The sequence below is a fragment of the Salmo salar genome, chromosome ssa05 (genome assembly GCF_905237065.1).
Source record: "Salmo salar chromosome ssa05, Ssal_v3.1, whole genome shotgun sequence".
Taxonomy (NCBI): Eukaryota; Metazoa; Chordata; class Actinopteri; order Salmoniformes; family Salmonidae; genus Salmo; species Salmo salar.
This window is the reverse complement of record NC_059446.1, coordinates 2913433-2937549: the sequence shown is the minus strand read 5'-3', so window position 1 is coordinate 2937549 and position 24117 is coordinate 2913433. Positions and strand designations below refer to the sequence as shown.

General features: G+C 44.1%; 1 protein-coding gene across 2 annotated transcripts in view; it reads left to right on the top strand.

The window, feature by feature from the left end:
* LOC106591130 (vascular endothelial growth factor receptor 3) overlaps window positions 1-24117 on the top strand; it is a 215335-nt gene that overhangs the window by 98091 nt on the left and 93127 nt on the right. For both annotated transcript variants that reach the window (XM_045717812.1, XM_045717811.1), the window contains exons 4-10: window positions 1227-1363; window positions 2180-2354; window positions 5251-5390; window positions 6405-6576; window positions 7189-7306; window positions 8426-8604; window positions 13642-13825. In XM_045717812.1, the coding sequence (XP_045573768.1) occupies window positions 1227-1363; window positions 2180-2354; window positions 5251-5390; window positions 6405-6576; window positions 7189-7306; window positions 8426-8604; window positions 13642-13825 (1105 nt within the window). The remainder of the gene's footprint in view (window positions 1-1226; window positions 1364-2179; window positions 2355-5250; window positions 5391-6404; window positions 6577-7188; window positions 7307-8425; window positions 8605-13641; window positions 13826-24117) is intronic.

Here is a 24117-nt window from a genome sequence, read left to right as displayed (position 1 = left end):
TCATAGTGGTCAGAATCAAGCAAGGAGGTGGGCAGAACCAAGCAAGGAGGTGGGCAGAACCAAGCAGGGAGGTGGGCAGAACCAAGCAAGGAGGTGGGCAGAACCAAGCAGGGAGGTGGGCAGAACCAAGCAGGGAGGTGGGCAGAACCAAGCAAGGGAGGTGGGCAGAACCAAGCAGGGAGGTGGGCAGAACCAAGCAAGGAGGTGGGCAGAACCAAGCAGGGAGGTGGGCAGAACCAAGCAAGGAGGTGGGCAGAACCAAGCAAGGAGGTGGGCAGAACCAAGCAGGGAGGTGGGCAGAACCAAGCAGGGAGGTGGGCAGAACCAAGCAAGGAGGTGGGCAGAACCAAGCAGGGAGGTGGGCAGAACCAAGCAAGGAGGTGGGCAGAACCAAGCAAGGAGGTGGGCAGAACCAAGCAGGGAGGTGGGCAGAACCAAGCAAGGAGGTGGGCAGAGCCAAGCAGGGAGGTGGGCAGAACCAAGCAAGGAGGTGGGCAGAACCAAGCCCAAGCTAGCGAGATTTGTATTTGCATATTTACATTAGGGAATGCTAACTCTGTGAAGTGCGAGTGTGCAATAATTACATTTTGCCTTTGAACTCCTTCGAAAACAACGCCATTTTTAAAAAATTTTTACCAAAGGGTAAAGTCTACAAAACGTAGTCCACTCTGTTTGTAACAGATTCTAGTTTTGAGAACAGAAAACAGTATTGAGATCAAATGTTTCATAGATGAAGAAAATGAGCAGAATGTCGGCCAAAATCCATCTCGCTCCATCTTCTCCCACTGCCGGCCAATAGGCTTCCTCTCATCACCATATTTGGTTGTGAGGTGGAAACGCCAACTGGATGCTTCACATTTATACATCCGGTGAAACATCTTGCTCATTGTACCATCTGTGGCGCTAGGAGCAAATTACTACATTGCAATATTATACACTTTAGAATGACACTCCTCTGCAGGGAGCCCAGAGGCTGTTATATGCCGGGGGTGATTTATACACAGACAGTTGGTGAAATGAGATGAGATTAGATGCAATTAGATTGTATTTTATTAATCCCCAAGGGTTGTATGAAAAGACTTTTGTTCCAGCCAAGCGGTAACACAAACGACTCACGATCGACTGATTGTCTTCATTCTAAAAAGTGTATATTGTGTATTATATTGTATATTATCTGTCATTGTTCTCTGACTGCCTTGTGACTGTCCTGTCCTCCTTTCCTCCAGATCTGGAGCAGCCTTTCCTCAGGAGAAACAGAGGAAGTAACGGCGACCTCGAGACCATTTTCATATCGCGATCCTCCACTCACATCACAGTACCTTGTCTAGTCACTGTTCCCGACCTCATCGTCACACTTTATCTGGTTGGTACCTTCTCTGCTCTACTATGCTCTACTCTACTATACGCTGCTCTATTCTATTCTACTCTACTCAGCTCTATTATATTCTACTCTGCTCTACTCTGTTCTATTATATTCTACTCTACGCTGCTCTATTCTATTCTACTCTACTCTGCTCTTTTATATTCTACTCTACTCTACTCTGTTCTATTATATACTACTCTTCTCTTCTCTATTATATTCTACTCTTCTCTACTCTACTCTATTATATTCTACTCTTCTCTACTCTATTATACTCTACTCTGCTCTATTATATTCTACTCTACTCTGCTCTATTATATTCTACTCTTCTCTTCTCTATTATATTATACTCTTCTCTACTCTATTATATTATACTCTACTCTATTATATTCTACTCTAAACTGCTCTATTATATTCTACTCTTCTCCACTCTGCTCTATTATACTCTACTCTGCTCTATTATATTCTACTCTACTCTGCTCTATTATATTCTACTCTTCTCTACTCTACTCTATTATATTCTACTCTTCTCTATTATATTCTACTCTTCTCTACTCTATTATATTCTACCCTTCTCTACTCTACTCTACTCTATTATATTCTACTCTTCTCTACTCTACTCTATTATATTCTACTCTACTCTTCTCTATTATATTCTACTCTGCTCTATTATATTCTACTCAACTCTTCTCTTCTCATCCCTCTCTCCTCTCCTCAATCCCCTCTCATCCCTCTCTCTTCTCCTCATTCTCTTCTGTCATTCCTCTCTCCTCTCCTCATTCTCTTCTGTCATCCCTCTCTCCTCTCCTCTCTCCCCAGTGGGAGACGGTACCTATGCCGCTGGAGGATGAGGGGATGGTGTGGGACAGTAAAAGAGGCTGGTCCATCCCTAGACAGACCTTAGACTCCAGACCTTTCATCATTGGGATTTACTGCCAAGCTACACAACAAGGGAGAGATTACCGCTCTACCCTCTACTTGGTGCAGTCCACAGGTAACCATGCACTACATAGTATACACTACCTAGTACACGGACACCCTGCATGCATCTCTATATCCTTAGAGACGTCCATACTGCATGTCTCTCTATAACAGAGACGTCCATACTGCATGTCTCTCTATAACAGAGACGTCCATACTGCATGTCTCTCTATAACAGAGACGTCCATACTGCATGTCTCTCTATAACAGAGACGTCCATACTGCATGTCTCTCTATAACAGAGACGTCCATACTGCATGTCTCTCTATAACAGAGACGTCCATACTGCATGTCTCTCTATAACAGAGACGTCCATACTGCATGTCTCTCTATAACAGAGACGTCCATACTGCATGTCTCTCTATAACAGAGACGTCCATACTGCATGTCTCTCTATAACAGAGACGTCCATACTGCATGTCTCTCTATAACAGAGACGTCCATACTGCATGTCTCTCTATAACAGAGACGTCCATACTGCATGTCTCTCTATAACAGAGACGTCCATACTGCATGTCTCTATAACAGAGATGTCCATACTGCATGTCTCTCTATAACAGAGATGTCCATACTGCATGTCTCTCTATAACAGAGACGTCCATACTGCATGTCTCTCTATAACAGAGACGTCCATACTGCATGTCTCTATAACAGAGATGTCCATACTGCATGTCTCTCTATAACAGAGACGTCCATACTGCATGTCTCTCTATAACAGAGACGTCCATACTGCATGTCTCTCTATAACAGAGACGTCCATACTGCATGTCTCTCTATAACAGAGACGTCCATACTGCATGTCTCTCTATAACAGAGACGTCCATACTGCATGTCTCTCTATAACAGAGACGTCCATACTGCATGTCTCTATAACAGAGATGTCCATACTGCATGTCTCTCTATAACAGAGATGTCCATACTGCATGTCTCTCTATAACAGAGACGTGCATACTGCATGTCTCTCTATAACAGAGACGTCCATACTGCATGTCTCTCTATAACAGAGACGTCCATACTGCATGTCTCTCTATAACAGAGACGTCCATACTGCATGTCTCTCTATAACAGAGACGTCCATACTGCATGTCTCTCTATAACAGAGACGTCCATACTGCATGTCTCTCTATAACAGAGACGTCCATACTGCATGTCTCTATAACAGAGACGTCCATACTGCATGTCTCTCTATAACAGAGACGTCCATACTGCATGTCTCTCTATAACAGAGACGTCCATACTGCATGTCTCTCTATAACAGAGACGTCCATACTGCATGTCTCTCTATAACAGAGACGTCCATACTGCATGTCTCTTATAACAGAGACGTCCATACTGCATGTCTCTCTATAACAGAGACGTCCATACTGCATGTCTCTCTATAACAGAGACGTCCATACTGCATGTCTCTATAACAGAGATGTCCATACTGCATGTCTCTCTATAACAGAGACGTCCATACTGCATGTCTCTCTATAACAGAGACGTCCATACTGCATGTCTCTCTATAACAGAGACGTCCATACTGCATGTCTCTCTATAACAGAGACGTCCATACTGCATGTCTCTCTATATCCTTAGAGATCCCAGTCTCACAGGTCTGAAGTAGGAAACAGCACACATTACATGATAAAGAAAGTTCAGGAGAGTAATTTATTTAAGAGCGAACTAAGACAACGGTTCTTAGAAGCAGTAAGCGCTCACCACTGTCTTTTCGTCTGCTGTCTAAATGTCTGTTCGGGACTGAACTCTGTGTCACCTGAGGATCTGGACTCCCAGTGTTATCGTCTGATATCACTCACCTCTCAGATTGCTGAGTCCCAAATGCCTCCCTATTCCCAATATAGTGCAGTACTACTGACCAGCCTCGTCAAAAAATTGTGCACTTTATATGGAATAGTGAGACATTTGGGACTCGCATCTCAGAGTCTCTCAGTCCAGACCTGAAGGGATGACCTTTACACATCGACCCGGGTCAACAGAAACAGAATCATGGCTCTGAGGAAAGTGCTTTCCATCGCCTGTCATACGTCTTAGCGCAGATGGAGCGTTAAGACAAACAGACGCTAGCTAGCTAGTACAGATACAGTATCACCTTCATACAGACACTAGCTAGCTAGCTCCCACCCAGTACAGATACAGTATCACCTTCATACAGACACTAGCTAGCTAGCTAGCTCCCACCCAGTACAGATACAGTATCACCTTCATACAGACACTAGCTAGCTAGCTAGCTCCCACCCAGTACAGATACAGTATCACCTTCATACAGACACTAGCTAGCTAGTACAGATACAGTATCACCTTCATACAGACACTAGCTAGCTAGTACAGATACAGTATCACCTTCATACAGATTCACACAGAGTCTTTAAGAGTCCACATTTTTTCCAATAAGAGCAGAGAGCCACAAATTGAGTTTTACGATTAGAGAGATCTTGGTCGAGTGCTGGTACTTTTAAAGTTTTCCTAAAGACAGGTGAAAGGACTGGATGAATTCAGTTTGGTTTCCCCTATCAAGTCCTCACAGATTTGGTGACGACCGTTTGAAAGGTGGACATTTCAACAGATTAGCTCAGCCTCGAGTCGACAGAGCTAGCCCACTCCAGCCCTAAGCCTTGTTCAATACTTCCTCAATTAGTTGAAATAATCATTGATCTGTAATGACTGGATAGTTGTAAAACTATGCAACTTTCACCGACCCAATGTTGGTAAATAGGTCATTTTCTTCAAGTGATTACTTCAAGGAAGAGAGAAAGGAAGGATGTGAGTTTAAAAGTGATGGAACGGTGCCAGGGGTCCAGGGACATGGTGACGGGCCAGCCAAAGAGACTCGACTTCTCTGGGCCAGCTCTGTTTGTCACTGTGGTGGTGTCACATTGACCTCTCTCACCCCCCCAACCACCCGACAGGAAGCCAGGTTTACGACTTCAAGCTCTATCCAGAGGACTCGGTGGAGCTGTTCACGGAGGAAGCCCTGACGCTCAACTGTACCGCCACCGTTGAGTTTAACACGCTCGTTGAGTTCCTGTGGTCTTATCCTGGAAAACAGGTACGGCCGGTGAAAAATAGTAGTTTGCACGCTTAACGTAGATCCAGGTAAATGATGAGGGAAAAACGTACATTTGAATGGAACAGAACCTACGGCAAGCGATCAGTATCGCTGCAGCTCGGATGAAGCTAATTCACTGAATGATGTCCTATGTTATATGGTACTATTTCATGTAGCTTGGAGGAACTAACGGTTAATAGATGGATGTATGTGTATAGAAGGTCATGTTTATGTCTTTACATTTCTGTCTCTCTTACTTTCTCTCTCTCTCTCTCTCTCTCTACCCCCCCTCTCTCTCTCTCTCTACCCCCTCTCTCTCTCTCGCTCTCTCTACCCTCTCTCTCTCTCTCTCTCTCTACCGCCTCTCTCTCTCTCTCTCTCTCTACCCCCCCTCTCTCTCAATTCTCTCTCTCTCTCCCTCTATCTATCCCTCTCTCTATCTCTCTCGATCCCTCTTTCTCTCTCTCTCTACCCCCCCTCTCTCTCTACCCCCCTCTCTCTCTATCCCTCTCCCCCTCTCTCTCCCCCCTCTCTCTCTATCCCTCTCTCTCTCTCTCTCTCTCTCTCTCTCTCTCAATTCTCTCCTCAATTCTCTCAATTCTCTCTCTCTATCCCTCTACCCCCCTCTCTCTCTCCCTGTCTCTCTCAATCTCTCTCTCTCTCCCTCTATCTATCCCCCTCTCTCTCTCTATCTCTCTCTCTCTCTCTCTACCCCCCCTCTCTCTCTCTCTCTCTACCCCCCTCTCTCTCTATCCCTCTCTCTCTCTAATCCCTCTCTCTCTCTCTCCCCCCTCTCTCCCTTTGTCTCTCTCTCTCCCACCTCTAGATGAACAGTACAGTGGGCATAGTGCACAAGCGTAATTCTCTCTCCCTCTCTCCCCCTCTCTCTCCCTCCCTCCCCCCCCCTCCCTCCCTCCAGATGAACAGTACAGTGGGCATAGTGCACAAGTGTAATCCTCTCTCTCTCTCTCTCTCTCTCTCTCTCTCCCTCCCTCCCTCCCTCCCTCCCTCTAGATGAACAGTACAGTGGGCATAGTGCACAAGCGTAATTCTCTCTCTGGGTTCACGGAGGCAGTCAGCATCCTGACCATCCAAAGTGTTAACGTCAGCGACACCGGCATGTACACCTGCTCTGCCATCAGTGCGGAGAAGAAACTGGATCTGGCAACGCAGGTCATAGTGCACGGTAAGAACGACGTTTGAAACCCGGGCCATTGTCACGGGCGTCGTAAGGATTGGACCAAAACGCAGCGGGAACGTGAATACTCATCTTTTTATTTCATTAAAGAAGGAAACACGTAAACAAAAACAACAAACGCCACTTAACAGTCCCGTCAGGTGCACGAACACAAAACAGGAAATAACTACCCACAAATCCCATAGGAAAAAAAACACCCCTCTTAAATAGGACCTTCAATTAGAAGCAACGAGGAGCAGCTGTTTCTAATTGAAGGTCAACCCAATTAACACCACATAGAAATAGACATACTAGAACTAACATAGAAATAGACTAACAAGAACATAGCCCAACAAACCCCGAAACACTCTAAACAAACACCCCCTGCCACACCCTGACCAAACTACAATAACAAATAACCTATTTTACTGGTCAGGACGTGACAGCCTTTTGTGCACCACAAGACTGCGTTAGCCTGCTGAGCTAAAGCCTAGGTAATTAAAGACCTTTCCTAAGTCTTCTGGCAAGGTTTCTTATTACGCAAGTAGGTTTCACCAAACCTCCTCTTTGCCCTCCTATGTGTGTGTGTGTGTGTGTGTGTGTGTGTGTGTCCTGTTGCAGAGAAGCCATTCATCAGCCTAGACTACAGGAGCGGCCCGGTCGTCGAGGCAACATTAGGACAGAAGTCCTTTAAACTGTTAGTCAATGTGTCAGCATACCCCAGACCTGACATACAGTGGTAAGACCATCTGGCATTATTAACTATCTGATATGGAACATTAACTATTTGCCATGGAACATGAACTATCTGGTATGGAACATTAACTATCTGATATGGAACATTAACTATCTGCCACGGAACATTAACTATCTGATATGGAACATGAACTATCTGCCATGGAACATTAACTATCTGCCATGGAACATTAACTATCTGATATGGAACATTAACTATCTGCCATGGAACATTAACTATCTGCCATGGAACATTAACTATCTGATATGGAACATTAACTATCTGCCATGGAACATTAACTATCTGCCATGGAACATTAACTATCTGATATGGAACATTAACTATCTGCCATGGAACATTAACTATCTGCCATGGAACATTAACTATCTGATATGGAACATTAACTATCTGCCATGGAACATTAACTATCTGCCATGGAACATTAACTATCTGCTTTGGAACATTAACTATCTGATATGGAACATTAACTATCTGCCATGGAACATTAACTATCTGATATGGAACATTAACTATCTGATATGGAACATTAACTATCTGATATGGAACATTAACTATCTGCCATGGAACATTAACTATCTGATATGGAACATTAACTATCTGATATGGAACATTAACTATCTGATATGGAACATTAACTATCTGATATGGAACATTAACTATCTGATATGGAACATTAACTATCTGACATGGAACATTAACTATCTGCCATGGAACATTAACTATCTGATTTGGAACATTAACTATCTGATATGGAACATTAACTATCTGATATGGAACATTAACTATCTGATTTGGAACATTAACTATCTGATATGGAATATTTATCTTCATAATGTCATGACTTTGTTGCGAGGACGCCCTTTAAATGTATCTTTCAGTGCTAGGTTTGTTGCTGGACAAAAGTGTGCTGACATTCTGTTTAGCCAATCAGGTAGCTAGCTATTTTGCTGCAGTTAGCTTTTCTAGCTTGCTGATATTGATCAGACAATTCCCAAAGTGTTCTCTGTTTCTGATGCATGTATTTTATCATACTTATTTGCTACAATACCTTGCTATATCAAGATCAACTTTGTATTCCTTTTTGTTTGGATGTTCTCTCAGGTATAAAGGTGATAAGTTGATCAGCCGTCGTCCAGAGTTCAACAGGATGCGTCTCCATCAGCACTATACCTTAGAGATCAGAGACGTTCACCCTGAGGATGCTGGGAACTACACCGTCCTCCTCAAGAACACAGCCTCCCTGCTGGAGAGGAGACTCACCATCACACTCATCGTCAACGGTAACTATCACCATAACACTCATTGCCAACGGTATCCATCCCCAAAACACTCATCGTCAACAGTAACTATCATCATTAAATCAAATCAAAATCAAATCAAATCAAATGTATTTATACAGCCCTTCGTACATCAGCTGATATCTCAAAGTGCTGTACAGAAACCCAGCCTAAAACCCCAAACAGCAAGCAATGCATGTGAAAGAAGCACGGTGGCTAGGAAAAACTCCCTAGAAAGGCCAAAAGCTTAGGAAGAAACCTAGAGAGGAACCAGGCTATGAGGGGTGGCCAGTCCTCTTCTGGCTGTGTCGGGTGGAGATTATAACAGAACATGGTCAAGATGTTAAAATGTTCATAAATGACCAGCATGGTCAAATAATAATAATCATAGTAGTTGTCGAGGGTGCAACAAGCACGTCCGGTGAACAGGTCAGGGTTCCATAGCCGCAGGCAGAACAGTTTAAACTGGAGCAGCAGCACGGCCAGGTGGACTGGGGACAGCAAGGAGTCATCATGCCAGGTAGTCCTGAGGCATGGTCCTAGGGCTCAGGTCCTCCAAGAGAAAGTAAGAAAGAGAGAAAGAGAGAATTAGAGAGAGCATATTTAAATTCACACAGGACACCGGATAAGACAAGAGAAATACTCCAGATGTAACAGACTGACCCTAGCCCCCCGACACATAAACTACTGCAGCAAAAATACTGGAGGCTGAGACAGGAGGGATCAGAAGACACTGTGGCCCCATCCGATGAAACCCCCGGACAGGGCCAAACAGGCAGGATATAACCCCACCCACTTTGCCAAAGCACAGCCCCCACACCACTAGAGGGATGTCTCCAACCACCAACTTACCATCCTAAGACAAGGCCGAGTATAGCCCACAAAGATCTCCGCCACGGCACAACCCAAGGGGGGGGGGGGCGCCAACCCAGACAGGAAGCTGCAGTTAGCTATCATTACCATCACACTCATCGTCAACGGTAACTACAGTTGAAGTCGGAAGTTTACATACACTTAGGTTGGAGTCATTAAAACTCGTTTTTCAACCACTCCACAAATTTCTTGTTAACAAACTATAGTTTTGGCAAGTCGGTTAGGACGTCTACTTTGTGCATGACACAAGGAATTTTTCCAACAATTGTTTACAGACAGATTATTTCACTTATAATTCACTGTATCACAATTCCAGTGGGTCAGAAGTTCACATACACTAAGTTGACTGTGCCTTTAAACAGCTTGGAAAATTCCAGAAAATGATGTCATCGCTTTAGAAGCTTCTGATAGGCTAATTGACATAATTTGAGTCAATTGGAGTTGTACCTGTGGATGTATTTCAAGGCCTACCTTCAAACTCATTGCCTCTTTGCTTGACATCATGGGAAAATCAAAAGAAATCAGCCAAGACCTCAGAAAAAAAAAATTGTAGACCTTCACAAGTCTGGTTCATCCTTGAGAGCAATTTACAAACGCCTGAAGGTACCACGTTCATCTGTACAAGCAATAGTACGCAAGTATAATCACCATGGGATCACGCAGCCGTCATACCACTCAGGAAGGAGACGCGTTCTGTCTCTTAGAGATGAACGTACTTTGGTGCGAAAAGTGCAAATCAATCCCAAAACAACAGCAAAGGACCTTGTGAAGATGCTGGAGGAAACAGGTACAAAAGTATCTATATCCACAGTAAAATGAGTCCTATATCGACATAACCTGAGCAAGGAAGAAGCCACTGCTCCAAAACCGCCATAAAAAAAGCCAGACTACAGTTTGCAACTGCACTTGGGGACAAAGATCGTACTTTTTGGAGAAATGTCCTCTGGTCTGATGAAACAAAAATATAACTGTTTGGCCACAATGACCATCGTTATGTTTGGAGGAAAAAGGGGGAGCCTTGCAAGCCGATGAACACCATCCCAACCGTGAAGCATGGGGGTGGCAGCATCATGTTGTGGGGGTGCTTTGCTGTAGGATGGACTGGTGCACTTCACAAAATAGATGGCATCATGAGGGAGGAAAATTATGTGGATATATTGAAACATCTCAAGACATCAGTCAGGAAGTTAAAGCTTGGTCACAAATGGGTCTTCCAAATGGACAACGACCCCAATCATAGTTCCAAAGTTGTGACAAAATGGCTTAAGGACAACAAAGTCAAGGTATTGGAGTGGCCATCACAAAGCCCTGACCTCAACCCTATAGAAAATGTGTGGGCAGAACTGAAAAAGCGTGTGCGATCAAGGAGGCCCACAAACCTGACTCAGTTACACCAGCTCTGTCAGGAGGAATGGGCCAAAATTCACCCAAATTATTGTGGGAAGCATGTGGAAGCCTACCCGAAATGTTTGACCCAAGTTAAAGAATTTAAAGGCAATGCTACCAAATACTAATTAAGTGTATGTGAACTTCTGACCCACTGGGAATGTGATGAAAGAAATAAAAGCTGAAACAAATCATTCTCTCTACTATTATTCTGACATTTCACATTCTTAAAATAAAGTGGTGATCCTAACTGACCTAAGACAGGGAATTTTTACTAGGATTAAATGTCAGGAATTGTGAAAAACTGAGTTTAAATTTATTTGGCGAAGGGGTATGTAAACTTCCGACTTCAACTGTATAACTATAACACGCATCGTCAACGGTAACTATCACCATCACCATCACACTCATCGTCAACGGTAACTATCACCATCACACTCATCGCCAACGGTAACTATGACCATAACATACGTCGCCAACAGTAACTATCACTATCACCATCACACTCATCGTCAAGGGTAACAAATAAACAAATAACAAGAAACATTTACAAATAAACAAAAGCGCTTGTGCGTAGAAGGCTCACCATCAAACTATTTTCAGCGGTGAAGTTGAACACACACACTCAGTGGTGTAGTTTAACACACACACTCTCAGTGGTGTAGTTGAACAGACACACACACTCAGTGGTGTAGTTGAACACACACACACACTCAGTGGTGTAGTTGAACACACACACACACTCAGTGGTGTAGTTGAACAGACACACACTCAGTGGTGTAGTTGAACACACACACACACTCAGTGGTGTAGTTGAACAGACACACACTCAGTGGTGTAGTTGAACACACACACACACTCAGTGGTGTAGTTGAACACACACACACACTCAGTGGTGTAGTTGAACAGACACACACTCAGTGGTGTAGTTGAACACACACACACTCAGTGGTGTAGTTGAACAGACACACACACTCAGTGGTGTAGTTGAACACACACACACACTCAGTGGTGTAGTTGAACACACACACTCTCAGTGGTGTAGTTGAACACACACACACACTCAGTGGTGTAGTTGAACAGACACACACACTCAGTGGTGTAGTTGAACAGACACACACTCAGTGGTGTAGTTGAACAGACACACTCTCAGTGGTGTAGTTGAACACACACACACACTCAGTGGTGTAGTTGAACAGACACACACACTCAGTGGTGTAGTTGAACAGACACACACACTCAGTGGTGTAGTTGAACAGACACACACTCAGTGGTGTAGTTGAACAGACACACTCTCAGTGGTGTAGTTGAACACACACACACTCAGTGGTGTAGTTGAACAGACACACACTCAGTGGTGTAGTTGAACAGACACACACACTCAGTGGTGTAGTTGAACAGACACACACTCAGTGGTGTAGTTGAACACACACACACACTCAGTGGTGTAGTTGAACACACACACACACTCAGTGGTGTAGTTGAACAGACACACACACTCAGTGGTGTAGTTGAACAGACACACACACTCAGTGGTGTAGTTGAACAGACACACACACTCAGTGGTGTAGTTGAACAGACACACTCTCAGTGGTGTAGTTGAACAGACACACACACTCAGTGGTGTAGTTGAACAGACACACACTCAGTGGTGTAGTTGAACAGACACACACACTCAGTGGTGTAGTTGAACAGACACACACTCAGTGGTGTAGTTGAACAGACACACACACTCAGTGGTGTAGTTGAACAGACACACTCTCAGTGGTGTAGTTGAACACACACACTCTCAGTGGTGTAGTTGAACAGACACACACACTCAGTGGTGTAGTTGAACAGACACACACACTCAGTGGTGTAGTTGAACAGACACACACACTCAGTGGTGTAGTTGAACAGACACACACACTCAGTGGTGTAGTTGAACACACACACTCTCAGTGGTGTAGTTGAACACACACACTCAGTGGTGTAGTTGAACAGACACACACACTCAGTGGTGTAGTTGAACAGACACACACACTCAGTGGTGTAGTTGAACAGACACACACACTCAGTGGTGTAGTTGAACAGACACACTCTCGGCGGTGTAGTTGAACAGACACACACACTCAGTGGTGTAGTTGAACAGACACACACACTCAGTGGTGTAGTTGAACACACACACACTCAGTGGTGTAGTTGAACAGACACACACACTCAGTGGTGTAGTTGAACAGACACACACACTCAGTGGTGTAGTTGAACACACACACACTCAGTGGTGTAGTTGAACAGACACACACACTCAGTGGTGTAGTTGAACACACACACTCTCAGTGGTGTAGTTGAACAGACACACACACTCAGTGGTTTATTTGAACACACACACTCTCGGCGGTGTAGTTGAACACACACACTCTCAGTGGTGTAGTTGAACACACACACTCTCAGTGGTGTAGTTGAACACACATACACACACACACTCGGTGATGTTGTTGAACACACACACTCTCAGTGGTGTAGTTGAACACACACACACACACACACTCGGTGATGTTGTTGAACACACACACACTCAGCGTTGTAGTTGAACACACACACTCTCAGTGGTGTTGTTGAACACACTCGGTGGTGTAGTTGAACAGACACACACTCTAGTTGTCAGGTTCAATTAATCAAATGGAAAATTCCCAAAAGCTTCAAGCTAAATCAAGTATTTGTAGATATATGATGAATGTATTTGACCATGGTCTGATTCCCTGATTAGAGTCTCCCCCGTCGTTCTACCCCTCCCCCCAGTTCCCCCTCAGATCCATGAGAAGGAAATAGCGGCACCCTCTAGCCCGTATCGCCGTGGCAGCAGACAGACCCTCACCTGTACAGGGTACGGACTCCCCGCCCCCAACATCACCTGGCAGTGGAGGGCATGGAGCCCCTGTGGCCTCAACAGCACCCGACGCCTGGAAGACAAACACCCACACCTGTAAGACACACCCACACCTGTAAGACACACCCACACCTGTAAGACACACCCACACCTGTAAGACACACCCACAACCATAACTATCGACATAGCCATCACCATAACACTCATCGTCAACGGTAACCATCACACACATCGTCAACGGTAACCATCACCATAACACCATGTGTGATAAGGGTAACAAATAAACAAACAACAAGAAACATTTACAAATAAACACCTCAGCGGTGTAGTTGAACACTCTCAGAGGTGTAGTTGAACACTCTCAGCGGTGTAGTTGAACACACTCTCAGCGGTGTAGTTGAACACACTCTCAGCGGTGTAGTTGAACACTCTCAGCGGTGTAGTTGAACACTCTCAGCGGTGTAGTTGAACACTCTCAGCGGTGTAGTTGAACACTCTCAGCGGTGTAGTTGAACACACTCTCAGCGGTGTAGTTGAACACACTCTCAGCGGTGTAGTTGAACACACTCTCAGCGGTGTAGTTGAACACACTCTCAGCGGTGTAGTTGAACACACTCTCAGCGGTGTAGTTGAACACACTCTCAGCGGTGTAGTTGAACACACTCTCAGCGGTGTAGTTGAACACTCTCAGTGGTGTAGTTGAACACACTCTCAGCGGTGTAGTTGAACACTCTCAGCGGTGTAGTTGAACACTCTCAGCGGTGTAGTTGAACACTCTCAGCGGTGTAGTTGAACACTCTCAGCGGTGTAGTTGAACACACTCAGCGGTGTAGTTGAACACTCTCAGCGGTGTAGTTGAACACTCTCAGCGGTGTAGTTGAACACTCTCAGCGGTGTAGTTGAACACACTCTCAGCGGTGTAGTTGAACACACTCTCAGCGGTGTAGTTGAACACACTCTCAGCGGTGTAGTTGAACACACTCTCAGCGGTGTAGTTGAACACTCTCAGCGGTGTAGTTGAACACACTCTCAGCGGTGTAGTTGAACACACTCTCAGCGGTGTAGTTGAACACTCTCAGCGGTGTAGTTGAACACTCTCTCAGCGGTGTAGTTGAACACACTCTCAGCGGTGTAGTTGAACACTCTCAGCGGTGTAGTTGAACACACTCTCAGCGGTGTAGTTGAACACACTCTCAGCGGTGTAGTTGAACACTCTCAGCGGTGTAGTTGAACACTCTCAGCGGTGTAGTTGAACACACTCTCAGCGGTGTAGTTGAACACTCTCAGCGGTGTAGTTGAACACTCTCAGCGGTGTAGTTGAACACTCTCAGCGGTGTAGTTGAACACTCTCAGCGGTGTAGTTGAACACACTCAGCGGTGTAGTTGAACACTCTCAGCGGTGTAGTTGAACACTCTCAGCGGTGTAGTTGAACACTCTCAGCGGTGTAGTTGAACACACTCTCAGCGGTGTAGTTGAACACACTCTCAGCGGTGTAGTTGAACACACTCTCAGCGGTGTAGTTGAACACACTCTCAGCGGTGTAGTTGAACACACTCTCAGCGGTGTAGTTGAACACTCTCAGCGGTGTAGTTGAACACTCTCAGCGGTGTAGTTGAACACTCTCAGCGGTGTAGTTGAACACACTCTCAGTGGTGTAGTTGAACACTCTCAGCGGTGTAGTTGAACACTCTCAGCGGTGTAGTTGAACACTCTCAGCGGTGTAGTTGAACACTCTTAGTGGTGTAGTTGAACACACTCAGCGGTGTAGTTGAACACTCTCAGCGGTGTAGTTGAACACTCTCAGCGGTGTAGTTGAACACTCTCAGCAGTGTAGTTGAACACACTCTCAGCGGTGTAGTTGAACACACTCTCAGCGGTGTAGTTGAACACTCTCAGCGGTGTAGTTGAACACACTCTCAGCGGTGCAGTTGAACACTCTCAGCGGTGTAGTTGAACACACTCTCAGTGGTGTAGTTGAACACACTCAGCGGTGTAGTTGAACACTCTCAGCGGTGTAGTTGAACACACTCTCAGCGGTGTAGTTGAACACTCTCAGCGGTGTAGGTGAACACTCTCAGCGGTGTAGTTGAACACACTCAGCGGTGTAGTTGAACACTCTCAGCGGTGTAGTTGAACACTCTCAGCGGTGTAGTTGAACACACAGATGTCTGAGTGTTGGAGTGTGCCCCTGGCTATCTGTAATGATGTCTGAGTGTTGGAGTGTGCCCCTGGCTATCTGTAATGATGTCTGAGTGTTGGAGTGTGCCCCTGGCTATCTGTAAAAAATGGTGCCGTTTGCTTTGTTCAATATAAGGAATTTGAAATTATTTATATTTCTACTTTTACTTTTAAATCTTAAGTGTATTTAGAACCAAATACTTTTAGACTTTTACTGGGTGACTTTCACTTTTACTTGAATAACTTTCTATTAAGGTATTTTTACTTTTACTCAAGTAGTACATAGCCCATCTGTAAACAGCCCATCTATCTACCTACCTTCTCCCCATACTGTAATTATTTATTTATTTTGCTCCTTTTGCACCCCAGTATCTCAACTTTGCACATTCATCTTCTGCACATCTACCATTCCAGTGTTTAATTGCTATATTGTAATTACTTCGCCACCATGGCCTATTTATTGCCTTAACATACCTTATTTGCACTCACTGTATATAGACTTTTTGTTTTCTTTTGTTCTACTGTATTATTGACTGTATGTTTTGTTTATTCCATGTGTAACTCTGTGTTGTTGTATGTGTCGAATTGCTATGCTTTATCTTGGCCAGGTCGCAGTTGCAAATGAGAACTTGTTCTCAAGTAGTCTACCTGGTTAAATAAAGGAGAAATATATATATATATCTTTTTTTTTTAATATGACAATTGGGTACTTTTTCCACCACTTGTAGTAGTAATAGACAGTTTAGCAGTTTAGTAGTTCTAGACAGTTTATGTCACGGCTGTCTGAAGAACGGGACCAAAGCGCAGTGTGTGTACCGTTCCACATTTTATTACAACTGTGAAACTATGCGAGACATACAAATAAACTAATAAACAAAACAACAAACCGTGACGAAGAGGTGCAACATACACTAACTCAAAATACAATCTCCCACAAACCCAGGTGGGGAAAACACCAACTTAAATATGATCTCCAATTAGAGACAACGATGACCTAATTGGAGATCATCCCAAAAAAAACAACAACATAGAAATACATAAACTAGAACCCCACATTGAAATACATAAACTAGACAAAACCCCCTGTCACGCCCTGACCTAATAAAAGCTTTCTATGGTCAGGACGTGACAGTTTATTCGTTTTGTAGTTTAGATCGTTTTGTAGTTTTGTAGTACTAGAAAGTTTAGTCAGTTTGTAGTTAGTTTTACAGTTTACTCATTTTCTAGTACTAGAAATGTTATTCGTTTCGTAGTTCTAAAGAGTTTAGTAGTTTTTTAGTTCTAGATCGTTTAGTAGTTTTGTTGTTGCGTATAAAACAGATTTTTCTTTCTTCATATACAGGGAGATGAGGCTGCCAATGTGCGTGTGGCTGTTTGAGTGTGTGCCCTGGGGTATTTCTAGGCCTGTGTGAGGAGAGGAGTGTGTGTGTGTGTGTGTGTGTGTGTGTGTGTAGCTGTTTCTCTGTGTGAGAGAGAGTGTGTGAGTGTGTGGCTGTTTGCCCTGGGGTATTTCTAGGTCTGTGTGAGGAGAGGAGTGATGTGTGGACTAACAACAGGATGTATGGAGGGACAGAGGGCACCGTAGCATCTCTCACACACACACACACACACACACACACACACACACACACACACACACACACACACACACACACACACAGTGAGAGAGGGAAGAGAAGGAGCATGGTAGCATCCTCTGGCCATGAGAGATGGAGGGAGGGAGGGAGGGAGGGAGGGAGGGAGGGAGGGAGGGAGGGAGGGAGGGAGGGAGGGAGGGAGGGAGGGAGGGACGAGAGCGGCTGAGACTGAATACTAACACACCCAGTATAACACACCCTGTATAACACACCCAGTATAACACACCCAGTATAACACACCCAGTATAACACACCCAGTATAACACACCCAGTATAACACACCCAGTATAACACACCCTGTATAACACACCCTGTATAACACACCCAGTATAACACACCCAGTATAACACACCCAGTATAACACACCCAGTATAACACACCCAGTATAACACACCCAGTATAACACACCCAGTATAACACACCCTGGATACTAACACACCCAGTATAACACACCCAGTATAACACACCCAGTATAACACACCCTGGATACTAACACACCCAGTATAACACACCCAGTATAACACACCCAGTATAACACACCCTGGATACTAACACACCCAGTATAACACACCCAGTATAACACACCCAGTATAACACACCCAGTATAACACACCCTGTATAACACACCCAGTATAACACACCCTGTATAACACACCCAGTATAACACACCCTGTATAACACACCCAGTATAACACACCCTGTATAACACACCCAGTATAACACACCCTGGATACTAACACACCCAGTATAACACACCCAGTATAACACACCCAGTATAACACACCCTGTATAACACACCCAGTATAACACACCCTGTATAACACACCCAGTATAACACACCCTGTATAACACACCCAGTATAACACACCCTGTATAACACACCCAGTATAACACACCCTGGATACTAACACACCCAGTATAACACACCCAGTATAACACACCCAGTATAACACACCCAGTATAACACACCCAGTATAACACACCCTGGATACTAACACACCCAGTATAACACACCCAGTATAACACACCCAGTATAACACACCCTGGATACTAACACACCCAGTATAACACACCCAGTATAACACACCCTGGATACTAACACACCCAGTATAACACACCCAGTATAACACACCCAGTATAACACACCCTGGATACTAACACACCCAGTATAACACACCCAGTATAACACACCCAGTATAACACACCCTGGATACTAACACACCCAGTATAACACACCCAGTATAACACACCCTGGATACTAACACACCCAGTATAACACACCCAGTATAACACACCCAGTATAACACACCCTGGATACTAACACACCCAGTATAACACACCCAGTATAACACACCCTGTATAACACACCCAGTATAACACACCCTGTATAACACACCCAGTATAACACACCCTGTATAACACACCCAGTATAACACACCCTGGATACTAACACACCCAGTATAACACACCCAGTATAACACACCCTGTATAACACACCCAGTATAACACACCCTGTATAACACACCCAGTATAACACACCCAGTATAACACACCCTGTATAACACACCCAGTATAACACACCCTGTATAACACACCCAGTATAACACACCCTGGATACTAACACACCCAGTATAACACACCCTGGATACTAACACACCCAGTATAACACACCCTGGATAACACACCCAGTATAACACACCCAGTATAACACACCCAGTATAACACACCCTGGAGACTAACACACCCTGGATACTAACACACCCTGGATACTAACACACCCTGGATAACACACCCTGGATACTAACACACCCAGTATAACACACCCTGGATAACACACCCAGTATAACACACCCAGTATAACACACCCAGTATAACACACCCTGGATACTAACACACCCAGTATAACACACCCAGTATAACACACCCAGTATAACACACCCTGGATACTAACACACCCAGTATAACACACCCAGTATAACACACCCTGGAGACTAACACACCCTGGATACTAACACACCCTGGATACTAACACACCCTGGATAACACACCCTGGATACTAACACACCCAGTATAACACACCCTGGATACTAACACACCCAGTATAACACACCCAGTATAACACACCCTGGAGACTAACACACCCTGGATACTAACACACCCTGGATACTAACACACCCTGGATACTAACACACCCTGGATACTAACACACCCAGTATAACACACCCTGGATACTAACACACCCAGTATAACACACCCTGGATACTAACACACCCAGTATAACACACCCAGTATAACACACCCAGTATAACACACCCAGTATAACACACCCAGTATAACACACCCAGTATAACACACCCTGGATACTAACACACCCAGTATAACACACCCTGGATACTAACACACCCAGTGTTACACAGGGATTGGCAAACATTTTGTATTATTTTTTTTATGTAACCTTTATTTAACTAGGCAATTCAGCTAAGAACAAATTCTTATTTACCTTGCCAGCTCGGGCATTCGAACTAGCAACCCTTTCGGTTACTGGTCCAACGCTCTAACCACTAGGCTACCTAACTACCATAAACGGAGCGTTGGGCCAGTAACCGAAAAGGTTGCTCGTTCGAATCCCAGAGCTGGCAAGGTAAAAATCTGTCGTTCTGACACTGAGCAATTGTAACGGTTGTCGTCGGATTTAGACCAAAATGCAGCGGGGAAACGTTCACTCATCTTCTTTACTAATAAACGGACAAGAAGGAGAACCAAAACAAACACGTACACAAAGAAACCACAACAACTATTCACAGGCTGGTAAGGCACAAGGCTATACACAGAACAATCTCCCACAAAGCACTCAACAAACACATACCTATATATAGGACTCTCAATCAGAGGCAACTAGAAAACACCTGCCTCCAATTGAGAGTCCACACCCCAATTAACAAAACATAGAAATACACTAACAAAGAACAGTGCCCAAAAACCCCCCGAACCACATAAAACAAATACCCTTCTGCCACGTCCTGACCGAACTACAATAACAAATACTCCCTCTACTGGTCAGGACGTGACAGCAATGCTGTAAACCCACTGCTCCGCGGGCGCCGAAGATGTGGATTTCGATTAAGGCAGCCCCCCCGCACCTGATTGAGAGAACGCCAAGAGTGTGCAAAGCTGTCATCAAGGCAAATGGTGGCTACTATGAAGAATCTAAAATATATTTGAATTTGTTTATCACGTTTTTGGTTACTACATGATTCCATATGTGTTATTTCATAGTTTTGATGTCTTCACTATTATTCTACAATGTAGAAAATAATACAAGTGAAGAAAAAACCCTTGAATCAATAAGACTTTTGTCAAGTGTTGTTGAAGTGTTGTGGTTGCAGGTTCACTTGGCACATCTAAAGCCTTTTCTATTGGGGGTGTTGCTATAGGCCACCAAATGCTAACAGTCAGTATCTAAATAATATGTGTGAAATGCTTGATAGCGTATGTGATGTAAACAGAGAGGTCTACTTTCTTGGGGACCTGAATATCGACTGGTTTTCATCAAGCTGTCCGCTCAAGAGGAAGCTTCTCACTGTAACCAGTGCCTGTAATCTGGTTCAGGTTATTAATCAACCTACCAGGGTGTTTACAAACACTACAGGAACAAGATCATCCACATGTATTGATCACATTTTTACTAATGCTGTAGAACCATTGGATGCAGTGATCACAATATAGTGGCTATATCCAGGAAAGACAAAGTTCCTAAAGCTGGGCCTAAAATAGAGATCATACAAAACATTTAGCTGTGACTCTTATGTGGATGATGTTAAAAATATTTGTTGGTCTGACGTGATTAATGAGGAGCTTCCAGACGCTGCACTTGATGAATTTATGAAAATTGCTTCTTCCAATGATTGATAAACATGAACCTGTTAAGAAACTGACTGTTAGAGCTGTTAAGGATTGATGGATTGATGAGGAAATGAAAAACGGTATGGTTGAAAGAGAAGGGACAAAAGGAGTGGCTAATAAGTGAGGGGAAAAAAGTATTTGATCGCCTGCTGATTTTGTACGTTTGCCCACTGACAAAGAAATGATCAGTCTATAATTTTAATGGTAGGTTTATTTGAACAGTGAGAGACAGAATAACAACAACAAAAAATCCTGAAAAACGCATGTCAAAAATGTTATAAATTGATTTGCATTTTAATGAGGGAAATAAGTATTTGACCCCCTCTCAATCAGAAAGATTTCTGGCTCCCAGGTGTCTTTTATACAGGTAACGAGCTGAGATGAGGAGCACACTCTTAAAGGGAGTGCTCCTAATCTCAGCTTGTTGCCTGTATAAAAGACACCTGTCCACAGAAGCAATCAATCAATCAGATTCCAAACTCTCTACCATGGCCAAGACCAAAGAGCTCTCCAAGGATGTCAGGGACAAGATTGTAGACCTACACAAGGCTGGAATGGGCTACAAGACCATCGCCAAGCAGCTTGGTGAGAAGGTGACAACAGTTGGTGCGATTATTCGCAAATGGAAGAAACACAAAAGAACTGTCAATCTCCCTCGGCCTGGGGCTCCATGCAAGATCTCACCTCGTGGAGTTGCAATGATCATGAGAACGGTGAGGAATCAGCCCAGAACTACACGGGAGGATCTTGTCAATGATCTCAAGGCAGCTGGGACCATAGTCACCAAGAAAACAATTGGTAACACACTACGCCGTGAAGGACTGAAATCCTGCAGCGATCGCAATGTCCCCCTGCTCAAGAAAGCACATATACATGCCCGTCTGAAGTTTGCCAATGAACATCTGAATTATTCAGAGGACAACTGGGTGAAATTGTTAAAACAATGTTTACATTTTAGTCATTTAGCAGACACTCTTATCCAGAGCGACTTACAGTAGTGAATGCATACATATTTTTTTTCGTACTGGTCCCCCGTTGTGTTGTGGTCAGATGAGACCAAAATGGAGCTCTTTGGCATCAACTCAACCCACCATGTTTGGAGGAGGAGGAATGCTGCCTATCACCCCAAGAACACCATCCCCACCGTCAAACATGGAGGTGGAAACATTATGCTTTGGGGGTGTTTTTCTGCTAAGGGGACAGGACAACTTCACCGCATCAAAGGGACGATGGACGGGGCCATGTACCGTCAAATCTTGGGTGAGAACCTCCTTCCCTCAGCCAGGGCATTGAAAATGGGTCGTCGATGGGTATTCCAGCATGACAATGACCCAAAACACACGGCCAAGGCAACAAAGGAGTGGCTCAAGAAGAAGCACATTAAGGTCGTGGAGTGGCCTAGCCAGTCTCCAGACCTTAATCCCATAGAAAATCTGTGGAGGGAGCTGAAGGTTCGAGTTGTCAAACGTCAGCCTCGAAACCTTAATGACTTGGAGAAGATCTGCAAAGAGGAGTGGGACAAAATCCCTCCTGAGATGTGTGCAAACCTGGTGGCCAACTACAAGAAACATCTGACATCTGTGATTGCCAACAAGGGTTTTGCCACCAAGTCATGTTTTGCAGAGGGGTCAAATACTTATTTCCCTCATTAAAATGCAAATCATTTTATAACATTTTTGACATGCGTTTTTTTCTGGATTATTTGTTGTTATTCTGTCTCTCACTGTTCAAATAAACCTACCATTAAAATTATAGACTGATCATTTCTTTGTCAGTGGGCAAACGTACAAAATCAGCAGGGGATCAAATACTTTTTCCCCTCACTGTAAGTCTGGCTGCACATCTCACTGGCTGACTTAATGAGAACTGAGAAATGATGTGACTAAACTCAACAACAACAAGAATAAACTGTATTATGAAGCCAAGATTAATGATATAAAGAATGAAGGAAAAAAACATTGGAGTACTTTCAATGAAATTCTGGGCTGAAAGATAAATTCAACTCCATCTTTCATCGAAACAGGTGGCTTATTCATCACAAAACCATTTGATGTTGCCAATTATTTGAATGATTATTTCATTGGCAAAGTGGGCATGTGGGCAAACTTAGGCAGGAAACGCCAACAACTAACAGTGAGCCTTCGTATTCATGCATAAAATGTCACGTTAGTATAAAGGATCGTTAGTATAAAGGATCGGGAGACAGGCGTAGGAATGCGTAATAGTTTTTGAAAATGTCTTTACCCAAATTACAGCATGCCATGTAAAGGCACAGGGACAAAGACCAAACAAACACGTATACAAAACACAGGGTTGACATCCAAACAAAAGAGCGAGGAGTACCTCGAATAAATGCACCGAACGAGACCCGTAATCATCTGCACAATACAAGCGGCACGAAAGCCAAAACAACACAGCACAGGTACTCACACGACCAGTGGGCATTGGAACAGTAATCGACAGGACAATGGCGAACCAAAGGGCACATTTATACAAATATAAATCAGTGAGGAACCAGGTATCATAATGAAACAGTTCGGTGACGTAGAAACGAAACTGGTGCACAGAATGAGCAACATTACCGGAGGGATCCGTGACATTAAAAAAAAGAAACCGAATCTATTATTTTCTATGTGGGGGTTCTAGTTTAGTTTTTCTATGTTTGGGTG